Here is a 13,974-nt window from a genome sequence, read left to right on the forward strand (position 1 = left end):
TTATATATTATATAGATATATATATTTAAATATATTAAAAATATATATTTAGATGAATATTTATATATTTATGTTTTATCCTTTGTGTTGCTATTGGGGGGCCTGGGGCTGGGATATTTGGGAGGGTCAGCTCGTTATTATGGCAACAGCTGATCTCCAATCAGGATTTAAGGATTTAAACTCCACCACTGGACAGGAAAGGAAAAAAACTTTGGGGGAACTAAAGAGTTAAAAGGTGAAACCTCCATTGTGTGGATGGGCACATGATGGGGCAAACCCTCTGCTGCTCCCGATCTGTAATATTTTCTCTATTCAGTCTGCTGCTGCATTTTTGATAAATATTGGAACAAATTGATTTAAATGTTGGAAGTGAGCAGCATTTCCCACAAGGGCGTGCCGGGGGGTGTGCAGGGCACGGAGCAGGGCACGGTGGCCACGGGGTCCCACTCAGAGCCTTGTGCCGGCCCATCCCTGCTGTCCCTGGGACCCATCCCCGCTGTCCCCCCTGTCCCCAGGGCCCGTCCCTGCTGTCCCTGCTGTCCCCAGGGCCCATCCCTGCTGTCCCCCCTGTCCCCAGGGCCCGTCCCTGCTGTCCCCGCTGTCCCCAGGGCCCATCCCCGCTGTCCCCAGGGCCCATCCCTGCTGTCCCCGCTGTCCCCAGGGCCCATCCCCGCTGTCCCCAGGGCCCATCCCCGCTGTCCTCAGGGCCCATCCCTGCTGTCCCTGGGACCCATCCCCGCTGTCCCCGCTGTCCCCAGGTGTCCCCGCTGTCCCCAGGGCCCATCCCCGCTGTCCCCAGGGCCTGTCCCCGCTGTCCCCGTTGTCCCTGGGTGTCCCCAGGGCCCATCCCCGCTGTCCCCGCTGTCCCCAGGGCCCATCCCCGCTGTCCCCAGGGCCCGTCCCCGCTGTCCCCATTGTCCCCGGGTGTCCCCAGGGCCCATCCCCGCTGTCCCCGCTGTCCCCGGCACTGGGACACCGCCACCGGGGCCGTTCCCACGGCCGGGGCCGGGCACTTCCCGCTCCCCCGGAGCACGCGGGACTCCGGGCAGAGGAAGCTCCACTTCCCGTTTTGCCACTTTCAGGGCTGCTCACCCCAATCTCAGCCTCCCACTTCTCCCTCCAGCGCCACCCCAAGGAGCCCCCTCCCTGCACCGCACCCTTTTTGGGGGGGACAGGAGTCCCCACTCCCCCTTTGAGGCTGCAGCTCTGTCAGAACCCAGGAAATTCCTCTGGCTGCCCTGGAGGGCTCAGAGACCTTGGCACAGAGCCCAAGACCCCTGGGCCTTTGATTTAACCCGTGGAAAAAACAATTAACAACCTTTACATGAAGAATTACAAGTCAAAAGAGCTTAAGTACATTAATAGTTAGTTTGTCACGGGGTCAAAAATAGATTCTTGTGGTTTTTAGAATGGGGGCTCAGGGTCCCAAGATGGAGGAATTTGGGCGTGCCTTGTCCTTCTTTCTCCTTCCTCCTAGCCTCAATCTTCTGGGTGTTGTTGGCACTTTTAGATTGGTTTAGAGTAGAAGCTCACTGTCTAACATAGGTGATAGGTATTGGGAATTATTGTAAATAATGTACAGGTAGTTTTTAGTATAAAAACACAACACTGCCACTGAGGCCTCAGGTCAAAATGCAGCGCTCTCCTGGGAGTCAGAGTGTGTCACAGAATCACAGAATCACAGAATCAATCCCAGAATCACAGAATAATGAATAATGAGGTTGGAAGAGACCTCCCAAATCATCAAGTCCAACCCATGCCCTAACACCTCACCTAGACTACAGCACCAAGTGCCTGTCCAGGCTTTTTTTAAACACATGTGTCAGCACAGAAAGTCTAAAATCCTCAGCATCCAGAGCTCCAACATCTGCTCTTTGGGCCACCCCAATCTCAGCCCCCACTTCTCCCTCCAGCTCCACCCCAAGCCCCATTCCTGCCTTTCTGCCTGCTGGTTTTTGGCAGAAAAGTGATATTACACACTTCTCATCAACTGCACAGCCATAATCCCAATGCTACCAATCAATTTTGGAAGCCTTCTCCACGGCCTCAGGTCAAAACGCAGCGCTCTCCTGGGAGTCAGAGTTTGTCGCAGAATCACAGAATCACAGAATCAATCACAGAATCAATCACAGAATCACAGAATAATGAGGTTGGAAGAGCCCTCTAAGATCATCAAGTCCAACCTGTGCCCTCACACCTCACCCAGACTGTAGAACCAACTGCCTGTCCAGGCTTTTCTTAACCACATCCAGAGATGGTGATTCCACCACCTCCCTGGGAAGAGCATTCCAGTGCTTCATTATTCTTTTGGTGAAAAATTTCCTCCTAACATCCAACCTATCCCTTCCCTGACATAGCTGAAGACCGTGTCCTGTGTTTCTGTCAGTGCTGCCTGGTGGGAGAAACCAACCCCACCTGTCTCCAACCTCCCTTCAGGAGCAATGAGGTCACCCCTAATCCTCCTCTTCTCCAGGCTAAACACCCCCAGTTCCCTCAAACATTCCTCACAGGGTTTGTGTCCCAAGCCCCTCACCAGCCTCGTTGCCTCCTCTGGATGTTCTCAAGCATCTCAACGACCTTCCCAAACTGAGGGGCAAGAACTGGACACAGCACTCAAGGTTTGGCCTCACCAGTGCCAAGTACAGGGGAAGAATCACTGCCTTGGTCCTGCTGGCCCCACAATTCTTCAGGGGCAGAATGACCTCCCTGCTGCCCACACCATTCCTGATCCAGGCCAGGATGCCATTGGCCTTGTTGGCCACCAAGGCACATTGTTGGCTCATATTCACCCTTGCTGGAGCAGGATGCCCTGTGTCTGCTCCCATGGAAGGGCTGCAAGAACAGGAATTCCATCCAGGTTATTCCAACCCCGGGAGGGGCCAAAATCCAGCCGGGCCGGATTGCTGTGAGCCGCCTGGTGGAGCAAAGATGGTCATGGAGATAAGGAGTCTGCAGGCATCGTTTTCCTCCTATCAGATGGAAACTGCCCATTTCCCCCCGGGCTCCAGCACGGGCAAAGTCACCGCTGAAGGTCCTGCCTGTTTTATCCTGGTTTTGTGCTTTTGTTTGTTTGAACTTCCGAGATCTCGGCTGATAGGGCTGGCCAGACTCAAAGCTCCGCCGCCGCGGTGCCCCCGGCGCTCCGCGAGGATCCAGGCGGGTTCGGGATGAAATCGGGGCTGGGGGTGCAACGACAGCGGGGAGGAAAATCAGGTCCTGGCACCTCTTTGGAAATGCTGGAGAGGGAAACAGCTGGCAGATGTTGGAGTTCTGGATGCTGAGGATTTTAGACTTTCTGTGCTGACACACTGACTGCCAGGAGAGAGCTGCATTTTGACCTGAGGCCGTGGAGAAGAATTCCAAAATTGATTACTAGCACTGAGATTATGGCTGTGCAGTTGATTAGAAGTGTGTAATTTCACTTTTCTGCCAAAAACCAGCAGGCAGAAAGGCAGGGATGGGGCTTGGGGTGGAGCTGGAGGGAGAAGTGGGGCCTGAGGTTGGGCTGGCCCAAAGAGCAGATGTTGGAGCTTTGGATGCTGAGGATTTTAGACTTTCTGTGCTGACACATGTGTTTAAAAATATACTGGACAGGCATTCGGTGCTATAGTCTGGGTGAGGTGTTAGGGCATAGGTTGGACTCGATGATCTTGGAGGTCTCTTCCAACCTCATCATTCTGTGATTCTGTGATTGATTCTGTGATTCTGGGATTCTGAGATTCTGTGATTCTGTGATTCTGGGATTCTGGGATTCATTCTGGGATTCTGTGACACACTCTGACTCCCAGGAGAGCGCTGCATTTTGACCTGAGGCCTCAGTGGCAGTGTTGTGTTTTTTTACTAAAAACTACCTGTACATTATTTACAATAATTCCCAATACCTATCACCTATGTTAGACAGTGAGCTTCTACTCCAAACCAATCTAAAAGTGCCAACAACACCCAGAAGATGGAGGCTAGGAGGAAGGAGAAAGAAGGACAAGGCACGCCCAAATTCCTCCATCTTGGGACCCCGAGCCCCCATTCTAAAAACCACAAGAATCTATTTTTGACCCCGTGACAAACTAACTATTAATGTACTTAAGCTCTTTTGACTTGTAATTCTTCATGTAAAGGTTGTTAATTGTTTTTTCCACGGGTTAAATCAAAGGCCCAGGGGTCTTGGGCTCTGTGCCAAGGTCTCTGAGCCTCCCCAGGCAGGGGCTTGAGCCCTCCAGAGCAAACAGAGGAATTTCCTGGGTTCTGACAGAGCTGCAGCCTCAAAGGGGGAGTGTGGACTCCTGTTCCCCCAAAAAAAGGGTGTGGTGAAGGGAGGATGTCACCTTGGTTTTTTAAGATTTTCTAAACCTTCTGATGTTGACATTCTTGTAGTGAACTTTCTCACCCACTTTCTGTAAATAACTCATTGTTTTGCATTCCTTTATGGAGGAGGAAAGAGTTGATGGGCTGTTTGCTTGACCAGTGTCATTGGAGGGGTGGCACTGTCACCCTCCAATCCACTGTCACTCTTGGAAAACTATAAATGTTAGAGTCAGAAAATAAACTTCCCTTTTCCTTCACCTTGAGAGCAGCGGTGTGTGCTTGCGTTTTTTCGTGTCCTATAGCGACAGGAGGGGCTTCCACACCTGGCCAAGGATTATTTATTTATTATTTATTATTATTTATTTTTGGGTGGCTTTTGCTCTGAGCACTGTGGCACTGCCTGCTGCCCTGCCAGGGTCAAGCTCTGCCCATGGTGTAGGAGCCAGCAGCTCAGCCTCACGTTCCTGCACCCTGGGGTGGAGCTGGGTTTGAGGTGATCTTGAAATATCTTGAAAAACCTGGGAACACCAGTGTTGAGGAAGATGAAACAAGAAAGCCTCATAAATATGATTGTCTGGCAAGAGGTTTTGAGAATATAGGAACTATAAGCGAGATTGAAATGAAAGCAAGTTTAGGTGAGCCAGGAGGGATCATGAACAGACAGACACAGACAGACAGGTGGAGTGTTGGGGGAGATGAAACAGGAAAGCCTTGTAAATACGATTGATTTTGAGAATATGGAAATTATAAGCAAGATTGAAATGAAAGCAAGCTTTGAGATCCCTCAGTTACTGAACAACTGGAAAACAATGGTGTGGCTGGCTGAAGGTGATCCCCTTTTGATGGAACAACACCCTCTGCTTGCAGACAGCTCCAAGGGGCAGAGCAGACCCTGCTGGCTTGGCAGAAGGGGCCCAAAGAGGAGATTTTAGGGTTTAAAATGTAACACAGTGTGGTAATGTAATGATTCTTACAGGCTGTATGCAAATGCTATAGGATTTGTATATTGTACTAGATTGGTTAGTGAGAATCAGAATATTCAACACAGAAGATGATTTATTGTATTGTAATGGGAACTTCTTGCTCTTGCCTTTTACTCTCTTACCCCTTTTACTCTCTTATGCTTTTATGCTCTCACCCTCTCATCCTCTCTCCCCCTCTCTTCTCTCAGGCCTGCTCTGAGCTGTGCCTGGCAGCTCCCAGCAGGTCCCTGCTCTTGGCCCTTTGCAATAAACCCCAAGTTCCAAGCCCTGGCTTCAGAGATCTCTCGTCTCCGTCCCGACCGTGCCAGCCCCGTCGCTCCTACAACCAGCGACCTGCTGCTGCTGCTTGGCAGCGTTGGAGCTTTGGGAGCAGCTGGGATGGAGCCCATGAACATCCCAAGTGTTTCCAGCCTGTGCCTGCAGCTGGTTGTCCTTCCACAGCACGGAGCTGCTCCCTGTGCTGAGCCTTGGTGTGTCCGTCCACCAGCCAGGGACACACAGGAGTGGGGAATGTCACTGAGGAGGGGACAGAGCAGCCAGGGGACACTGACAGCAGAGGGGGAGAATTCCTGCCAGCCCCACAGCAGCCCTGAGCTTTATTCACGGAACCAATCCTGTTAACATGGCAACCACTTCCATTTTAATTTGCTCAGCCATATTCCAATGCATCGAGAGCTTGGGAAAATCAGAGAGGCAAAAAAAAAAAAAAAAAAAAAAGAAGAAAATAAATAAAAGGGAAAAAAAAAAAAAAGGAAAAATAGGAAGGACTTGTGCCACAGTCCCGCTCCCTGGCATTCCTGGAGCTTCAGGGTCTCTGGACATCAGTGCCCAGCACGACATGTCCCATGCTAGGGTGGCCACCCTTGGGGTGGAGAGGACGAGAGGCCAGGCAGGGGCCTGGGAACCTTTGGGGATATTCCATTCCCATCCACCGGGAACAAAACCCCCCCGTGCCAGAAAAATCAGCAAAAAAGGGGACAACAAGAATCTTGTCCCCACCCCACCACCTCCCTCCTTAGCCTTTCTTTTTCTTCTTCCTCTTCTTCTTCTTCTCCTTCTCCTTCTCCCCCTTCTTGGCCTCCTCGGCCGCTTTCTTCTCCTCCTTCAGCACCTTGTACCTCCATTGTGGTGGCTGCAGCAGGTGCTTATCCTTCACACGTGGTTTCCTCTCCCCAGTGGATGACCCAGAAGCTTTGCTGACTTTGATTTTGGGCACGGGCTCCCAGGGGAAGACGCTGTTCCCCCGGCGCAGCCACCGCGGCAGGAAGCTCAGGAACCGCCTGGGTGGCGGCGGCGGCGGCAGTCGGAGCTCGGACACAACCTGACCATTACAGGAGGATCCCCCTGTGCTGGGCCTTGAGGACAGCTCTGATTCCTCATCTGGATCCACCACGTGCTGCCCGAGGATCTCCTGCACCGAGAGCCGGCGCTTGCCCACCTCGGGCGGGCTGTCGGGGCACACGGTTTGGCAGGCGGTGGCCACGAAAGGGCTGCCCAGGGCCGTGGTCATCCTCACCATGTGGTCCAGCACGCCGTCCTCCTCGGGGTTCCGCGGGATGTTGAAGGTGAAGATGGATCTGATCTTCTCCGAGAGCCTCTTGCTCCTGGATTTGGGGCTCAGGGCTTTGGCCACCAGCTCGGCCAGCGCTGGCCACTCGGGCCGGTAGTGGGCTGTGAACTGCTCGGCGCGCGGGCGGCGCAGGAGGCTCCGGATGCGCACCGTGGTCTCGAAGCGGCCGGTGAAGGTCGCCCATTCCCTGGCTGTCTTCCCCTTGACGGCATCCACGGCCTGCAGGTCAGCTCCTGGGGACAGCAGGGAGCACACTCAGCATCCCAGAGGAGGCGTGATTGCCACACCAAGAGTCCCAGAGATGTGACTGCCACCCCCAGGGTCCCAGAGGAGATGTGATTAGCACACCAAGGGTGCCAGAGATGTGATTAGCACACCAAGAGTCCCAGAGATGTGACTGCCACCCCCAGGGTCCCAGAGGAGCTGTGATTAGCACACCAAGGGTGCCAGAGATGTGATTAGCACACCCAGGGTTTTCCAGATTGCAAGGCAAGATGTACTCTATTACCAACTGTATGGCAGTTGTCTTTTGTCCAGTGGGCAGTTTTTCCTTATCTCTCTCTGAGTGCTCACAATCACTCCTCCCTCTGGGGGGACATCAGCTGATAACAGCTATTGAATGTCCCTGCGTGGCTGATAAGAACTACAGCATCCCATTGGGAGATGTGAGCCCAGAGGGAGGAGCCAAGCATTCCTACCTGGATACAATCTGAGATTTCAAACATTCCTACCCAGATATAATCTGAGGTTTCAAACATTCCTACCCAGATATAATCTGGAGATGCTGGAACACCAGCACAGCTTCTCCACTGGATTCCCAGAGGAGCAGCTGCCTCTTCCACTGGATCCTCAGAGGAAGATTCCACCCTTTCCTACAGGATCCCTGCTCCAGCAGAACCACCCCTGACACTGCAGGAGGGCTGCAGCCACAATTCCAACTGGACTGATACCAACACCCTGACCCACAGGGTGTCAGGTTGGGTTCTGACTCTGTCAGTGTTGTTTTAGTTCACTGCATTGTTTATTTTATCCTTTTCTTTTCTTCCCTATTAAAGAACTGTTATTTCCTGCTCCCATATTTTTGCCTGACAGCCCCTTAATATAAAATTTATAACAATTCAGAGGGAGGGGGTTTACATTTTCCATTTCAGGGGAGGCTCCTGCCTTAACAGGCACCTGTCTTTCTAAACCAAGACAAACTGTTATTTCCTGCTCCCATATTTTTTGCTTGAGAGCCCCTTAATTTCAAATTCATAGTAATTTGGAGGGGTGGGGAGGGTTCACATTCTCCATTTCAGGGGAGGCTCCTGCCTTCCTTAGCAGGCACCTGTATTTCCAAACCGAGACACAGGGTCCATGAGGAGATGTGATTATCACACCCAGGGTCTCAGAGATGTCATTAGCACACTAGGGTTCCAGAGGAGATGTGATTGCCACACCAAGGGTCCCATCCCAGAGGAGATGTGATTGCCACCCCCAAGGGGTCCCAGAGGAGATGTGATTGCCACCCCCAGGGTCTCTGGGGACGCTCACCTGCCAGGAGCAGGGCGGTGACGCAGTCCTCCCGCCCCTGCACCGCCGCCTTCATCAGCGCCGTCAGCCCCCGTGGGTCCCTCTGGTCCACCTCCAGGGCAGGGTAGTAATTCAGGAGGTAGTTGACAATGGTGATGTGTCCTTAAGAGCCAGAGAGGAGCTGTGTTAGAGTTCCCACAGTTACCAGGGGACCACGGCTGGACAGAGAATTCAGCAGCTGCATTCCATGGGGGTGCCAGTGTGGGGGATTGGAGGGGTCAGGATTGAAAGGGTTTGGGTCTGTTTGGGTCCATTTTGGTTTAGGTCTGTTTTGCTTTGGGTCTACTTTGGTTTGGCTCCACTTTGGTTTGGCTCCACTTTGGTTTGGGTCCATTTTGGTTTGGGTCTATTTTGGTTTGGGTCCATTTTGGTTTGGGTCCATTTTGATTTGGGTTTATTTTGGTTTGGGTCTATTTTGGTTTGGGTCTATTTTGTCTTGGGTCCATTTTGGTTTGGGTCCATATTGGTTTGGCTCCATTTTGGTTTGGCTCCATTTTGGCTTGGCTGGATTTTGGTTTGGGTCCAATTTTGTTTGGGTCCATTTTGGTTTGGCTCCATTTTGGCTTGGGTCCGTTTGGGGTGGGGTCCATTTTTGGGTTTATTTTGGGTTGGGCATGGAGGGAACACCAATGATGAACCAGCTGCTTTAGTGGAGAACACAGGAAAGACTCCAAAAATGGGGAAAAAAACAGAAAATGATGAATTCTAGCAAGGATACAATGGGGATCATGGTGATTCCCACTTTGGGACCCTTCTCCTTTCCCTCCTTATAAATCAAGGGGAGGGAGCCAGGCTGGAGGTTTGGGCTCGGAGCCTTTAGCCGGTAAATAAATCCCTGTGGCTCCTGGGGCACAAGGGACAGCTCCAGCCCAGCTCTGCCACTCGCCCCAGCACCACTGCAGGAATCTCCATTTCCTCATCATTTTTAAAGCAGAGCTGGACCCCAAATGTAGCTGATGTCACACATCCCTTGGGAGCACGGCTGTCACGACAGGAAAAAAAACCCTTTTGGGGTTTTTGGGGGAAGCACGGGGGATCCCATCCCTTCCTGAGGGCGCTGCCTGTGCCAAGGCTGGGCACAGTGCTGACCTGCCTGGGCAGCCATCATGAGGGCCGTGTTGCCGTCGTTGTCCTGCTGGTTGATGTTGATGTAGGGACACTTCTGCAGCAGGGGCACGATGTCCACAAAGCCCTTGCAGCAGGCGACCATCAGCGCGTTCTGGAGAGGGAGCAGCACTCAGCACCACGGTCCCACCACGGGCATCCCACGGCCATTCCAAACTGTCCCCCACCCAAACCAGGCTGGAGCAGGATGGGAGGAAAGACAAGGTTCTGCTCCAGATCAATCCCAGGAGATCCATCCCAGCAGATCCTCCTGCCCCACCTGCTTTAGCCTTCAGGATTTGCCTGCTCCTGGAAAAATCCTCATTCAGCTCCAAGGATTGGATCAATCCAAGAGATCCATCCCACCCTACTGCCCTTACCTGCTCTAGCAGCCCCCAGCCTTCAGGATTTGCCTTTTCCTGGAAAATCCTCATTCAGCTCCACAGTTTGGATCAATCCAAGAGATCCAACCCACCTTCCTATCCCACCTGCTCTAGCAGCCCCCGGCCTTCAGGATTTGCCTTCTCCTGGAAAATCCTCATTCTGCCCCAAGGATTGGATCAATCCCAGGAGACCCATTCCACTCATCCCACCCTCCTGCCCCACCTGCTTCAGCAACCCCCAGCCTTCAGGATTTGCCTGAAAATCTTCATTCTGCTCCAAGGCTTGGATCAATCCAGGAGATCCATCCCCCCCAGGCCTCTCCCACCCTCCTGCCCCACCTGTTTTGGCAACCCCCAGCCTTGAGGATTTGTCTGCTCCTGGAAAACCCTCATTCTGCTCCAAGGTTTGGATGAATCCAATGAGATCCATCCAAACTTCCTGCCCCACCTGCTCTAGCAACCCACAGGCTTCAGGATTTGCCTGCTCCTGGAGAATCCTCATTTTCTCCAAGGTATGGATCAATCCCAGGAGATCCATCCCACCTTCCTGCCCCCTTGCAACCCCCAGCCTCCAGGATTTGCCTGCTCCTGGAAAAATCCTCATTCAGCTCCAAGGTTTGGATCAATCTCAGGAGATCCACCCCACCCTCCTGCCCTACCTGCTCTAGCAGCCCCCAGCCTTCAGGATTTGCATTCTCCAGGAAAATCCTCATTCTGCCCCAAGGATTGGATCAATCCCAGGAGACCCATCCCACCCAGGCCTCTCCATCCTGCTTCAGCAGCGCCTGGCCTTCAGGATTTGCCTGTTCCTGGAAAAATCCTTGTTTTGCTCCACAATTTGGATCAATCCAAGGAGACCCATCTCACCCATCCCACCCTTCTGCCCCACCTGCTTCAGCAACCCCCAGCCTTCAGGATTTGCCTGAAAATCCTCGTTCAGCTCCAAGGACTGGATCAATCTCAGGAGATCCACCCCAATCTCCAAGGATTGGATCAATCCAGGAGATCCACCCCACCCTCCTGCCCCACCTGCTCTAGCAGCCCCCAGCCTTCAGGATTTCCCTGAGGACCCTGGTCCAGCCCTGCAGGGTCCCACCCCACCCTGCCCAGGTGCTCACCCTCCCGTTGATGTCCAGCTCCGTGGCCTCACTCCGGCTCACCCCACGCTCCAGCCTCTCCCACACCAGCTTGGCATCATTCCTGGCACAGCACTGGTAGAGGCTGAGGAACCCATCCCCACCAGCCTCGGGGGACACCTCGTAGCAGGGGTACACTGAGTCATCAGAGAAGATGCTGCTGCTGTCCGAGGGCTCTGAGGATCCTGAGGACGTTCCCTCTTCCTCCTCCTCCTCCTCCTCATAGTGCAGCTCCGGGTCAGAGGCATCCAGGCTGGCACTGGGAGCTGCAGCAGGTTCTGCTCCACTGCAGGCATCTGTCATCCGGCCCAGCCCTGCCCGCGTGGCCGAGGGGGCACTCGGGGCTGTCACTGCCCTGTGCAGGCACAGAGGGGGTGGCACCAGCTGTGATGCCATGGTTTGCCTCAGATACCTCAGGTTTCTCCCTGAAGATTTCTTCCCCAGGTGTGTCAGTCACCTCTCCCTCCCCCTCCCTTGGTTTGGGTATATTTTGATTTGGGTTTATTTTGGTTTGGGTTTATTTTGGTTTGGGTTAATTTTGGTCTGGGCTTATTTTGGTTTGGGTCTATTTTGGTTTGGCTCCATTTTGGTTTGGCTCCATTTTGGTTTGGCTCCATTTTGGTTTGGCTCCATTTTGGTTTGGCTCTACTTTGGTTTGGCTCTACTTTGGTTTGGGTCCATTTTGGTTGGGGTCCATTTTGGTTGGGGTCCGTTTTGGTTTGGGTCTGTTTTGGTTTGGATCTATTTTGGTTTGGATCCATTTTGGTTTGGCTCCATTTTGGTTTGGCTCCATTTTGACAGACAGTCCCTCCCAGCGCTGTCTGTCAGTCCTGGAATTCCAGAAGGGCATTGAGTGATTGGCAAAATTCAAAAGATGCTTTCCACCCCTGGAGGACATTGGGCCATCCAGGTGTCCTTTGTCCCTTTGTCCCTCCCCTCCTGTCCCTGCTTGGGGGCTCCCTGCCCCTTCCCTGCCCCTCTCCCCGGGGTTCAAAGGAGCAGCAGCCACGGGCTCAGGGAGTTCTGTTGGAGCTGGTGCTGCATTCAGAGGCCAGAATAAAGCTCTGGATCCAAACCCTCCAGCAGAACCGACTCCTTTCCTTCACCATTACCTTAAAGCTTCTCCACCAGAGGGAAACCTGAGCTCCTGCATGCCTGGAATTGTCTCTAGGGCCCAGCTGCAACATCCAGCTGGCCAAAAGTGTCTCTGGGGTGAAAACACCACACATCCAGCTACCCAAAAGTGTCTCTGAAGTGAAATCACCACAGCTGCCGCCTTTTGGTCAAGCAGCAAGGGCCAGACAAGTTCAGGCAAGTCCCATCCAGCAATACTGGTAATTATCCCAATAACCAGGATATTTTATGAAAAATCCCTTCGCCAGGATTTTTTCTCCTGAAGAGCTGGGAAGCTTCAGCTGCTCCATTTTTAGCTGCTCTGGAATGTGATTTGGAGAATTGTTTAGCCAGCATGGGAATTGTTTTTATTAATGGCCAATCACAGTCCAGCTGTGTCGGACTCCCTGGTCAGTCACAGGTTTTTATTATGAGTCTTGTCCCTCTGATGTCTCCTTTCTCTTTCTGTAGTATAGTTTTAGTGGATAATTTTAATGTAATATGATATAATATGATATGTATAGGTATTTACATATTTAGTATATATAATAATATACGTATTTTATATATTATATAATATATTATATAATTATAATCTATATAACTATATGATATATTATTATAATATATAATAATTTATATTATATTATATTATATTATATTATATTATATTATATTATATTATATTATATTATATTATACCATATTATATATAATTATTATATAATTATATAATTATATTATAATTATTATATATTATACTATATAATATATAATATAATGTAATGTAATATAATAGAATATAATATAAATATGATATGATAATATAATTATTATAATGCAATATAATATAACATAATGTAATATAATGTAATGTAATACAATGCAACCTAATACAATATAATATAATGTAATGTAATGCAATGTAATATCATATAATAATAAATCAGCCTTCTGAAAACTTGGAGTTTTCTCATCTCTCCCCTCGTCCTGGGGACCCTCAAACACCCCAACAAGGGGATTGTGGGAGCTGGGTGGGCTCCGGGGTCCCTGATCCTGCTGGGGATCCTCAGCTGCCTCCAGCACAGCCCAGGGTCCATCCCCAGCCCCCAGTCCCCTCTTCCATGGGGGTGTCTGGGTGCTGTGACACCCCCAGAAAGGAGCAGCCCCCATGGCACAGTGGGAAAAACAGGGGGACACCCTGTTGGATTAAACCCCTTGCTGAGCCAGAGGTGGGGTCACTGAGAGGTGTTTAAAAATATTTTTATTCCATTTTCAGTGCCATGCGAAGGGTGGGACAATACTGCAGTTATAATTAATGCCATCACAATTAGAAGCTAATTATTTCTTAATTACAATACATTGTTAGCATTTCTTGGCCTGTCACCTTTGGCCACACCATGGTGTAGATGCCTTAAAGCTAATTATGTAAAATTACCCCTCGTGGCTCCTACTAAAATGCATCTTTTATGGTTCTGTTTGTCCAAAATATCTGATCTGATTTGTACCCTTTGAACCCTGATTTTAGCTCCATTTCCTTCCCAGCAATGCCTGTCCTATTCTGTGGCATTTCTAAGCCAGCTTTTCTTATCTCTGAATTCCACGAATGAGGAATTTATTCTTCTGCTACAGTTTGTATTTTCAATCTCTGAATTCCATGAATGAGGAATTTAATTTAATTCAATTTTTAATCTCTGAATTCCATTAATGAGGAATTTATTCCTCCACTACAGTTTGTAATTTGCAATCTCTGTATTCCATTAATGAGGAATTTAATTTAATTTTTAATCTCTGAATGCCATTAATGAGGA

General features: G+C 50.7%; 1 protein-coding gene across 1 annotated transcript; it reads right to left on the bottom strand.

Annotated features, from left to right (window-relative positions):
* Positions 1 to 6,300: 6,300 nt before the first annotated feature.
* Positions 6,301 to 11,353, bottom strand: ANKRD33 (ankyrin repeat domain 33). Its single transcript, XM_036399766.2, has 4 exons — positions 11,033 to 11,353; positions 9,517 to 9,646; positions 8,389 to 8,529; positions 6,301 to 7,088 (listed from the first exon to the last, which is right to left on the bottom strand). The coding sequence occupies exons 1-4, from the start codon at positions 11,351 to 11,353 to the stop codon at positions 6,301 to 6,303; spliced, it is 1,380 nt and encodes a 459-aa protein (XP_036255659.2).
* Between the last annotated feature and the right edge of the window lie 2,621 nt (positions 11,354 to 13,974).

The sequence above is a fragment of the Molothrus ater genome, chromosome 30 (genome assembly GCF_012460135.2).
Source record: "Molothrus ater isolate BHLD 08-10-18 breed brown headed cowbird chromosome 30, BPBGC_Mater_1.1, whole genome shotgun sequence".
NCBI lineage: Eukaryota > Metazoa > Chordata > Aves > Passeriformes > Icteridae > Molothrus > Molothrus ater.

What these genes read in the sequence shown, in the direction of transcription:
- ANKRD33 (XM_036399766.2), bottom strand. Translation starts at nt 11,353, where the DNA reads ATGACAGATGCCTGCAGTGGAGCAGAACCTGCTGCAGCTCCCAGTGCC. An exon ending in AGCTGGACATCAACGGGAGG is followed by an intron (nt 9,647 to 11,032) that starts GTGAGCACCTGG and finishes CTCCCTCTCCAG; the next exon opens with AACGCGCTGATGGTCGCCTG. An exon ending in CACCGCCCTGCTCCTGGCAG is followed by an intron (nt 7,089 to 8,388) that starts GTGAGCGTCCCC and finishes TGCTGTCCCCAG; the next exon opens with GAGCTGACCTGCAGGCCGTG.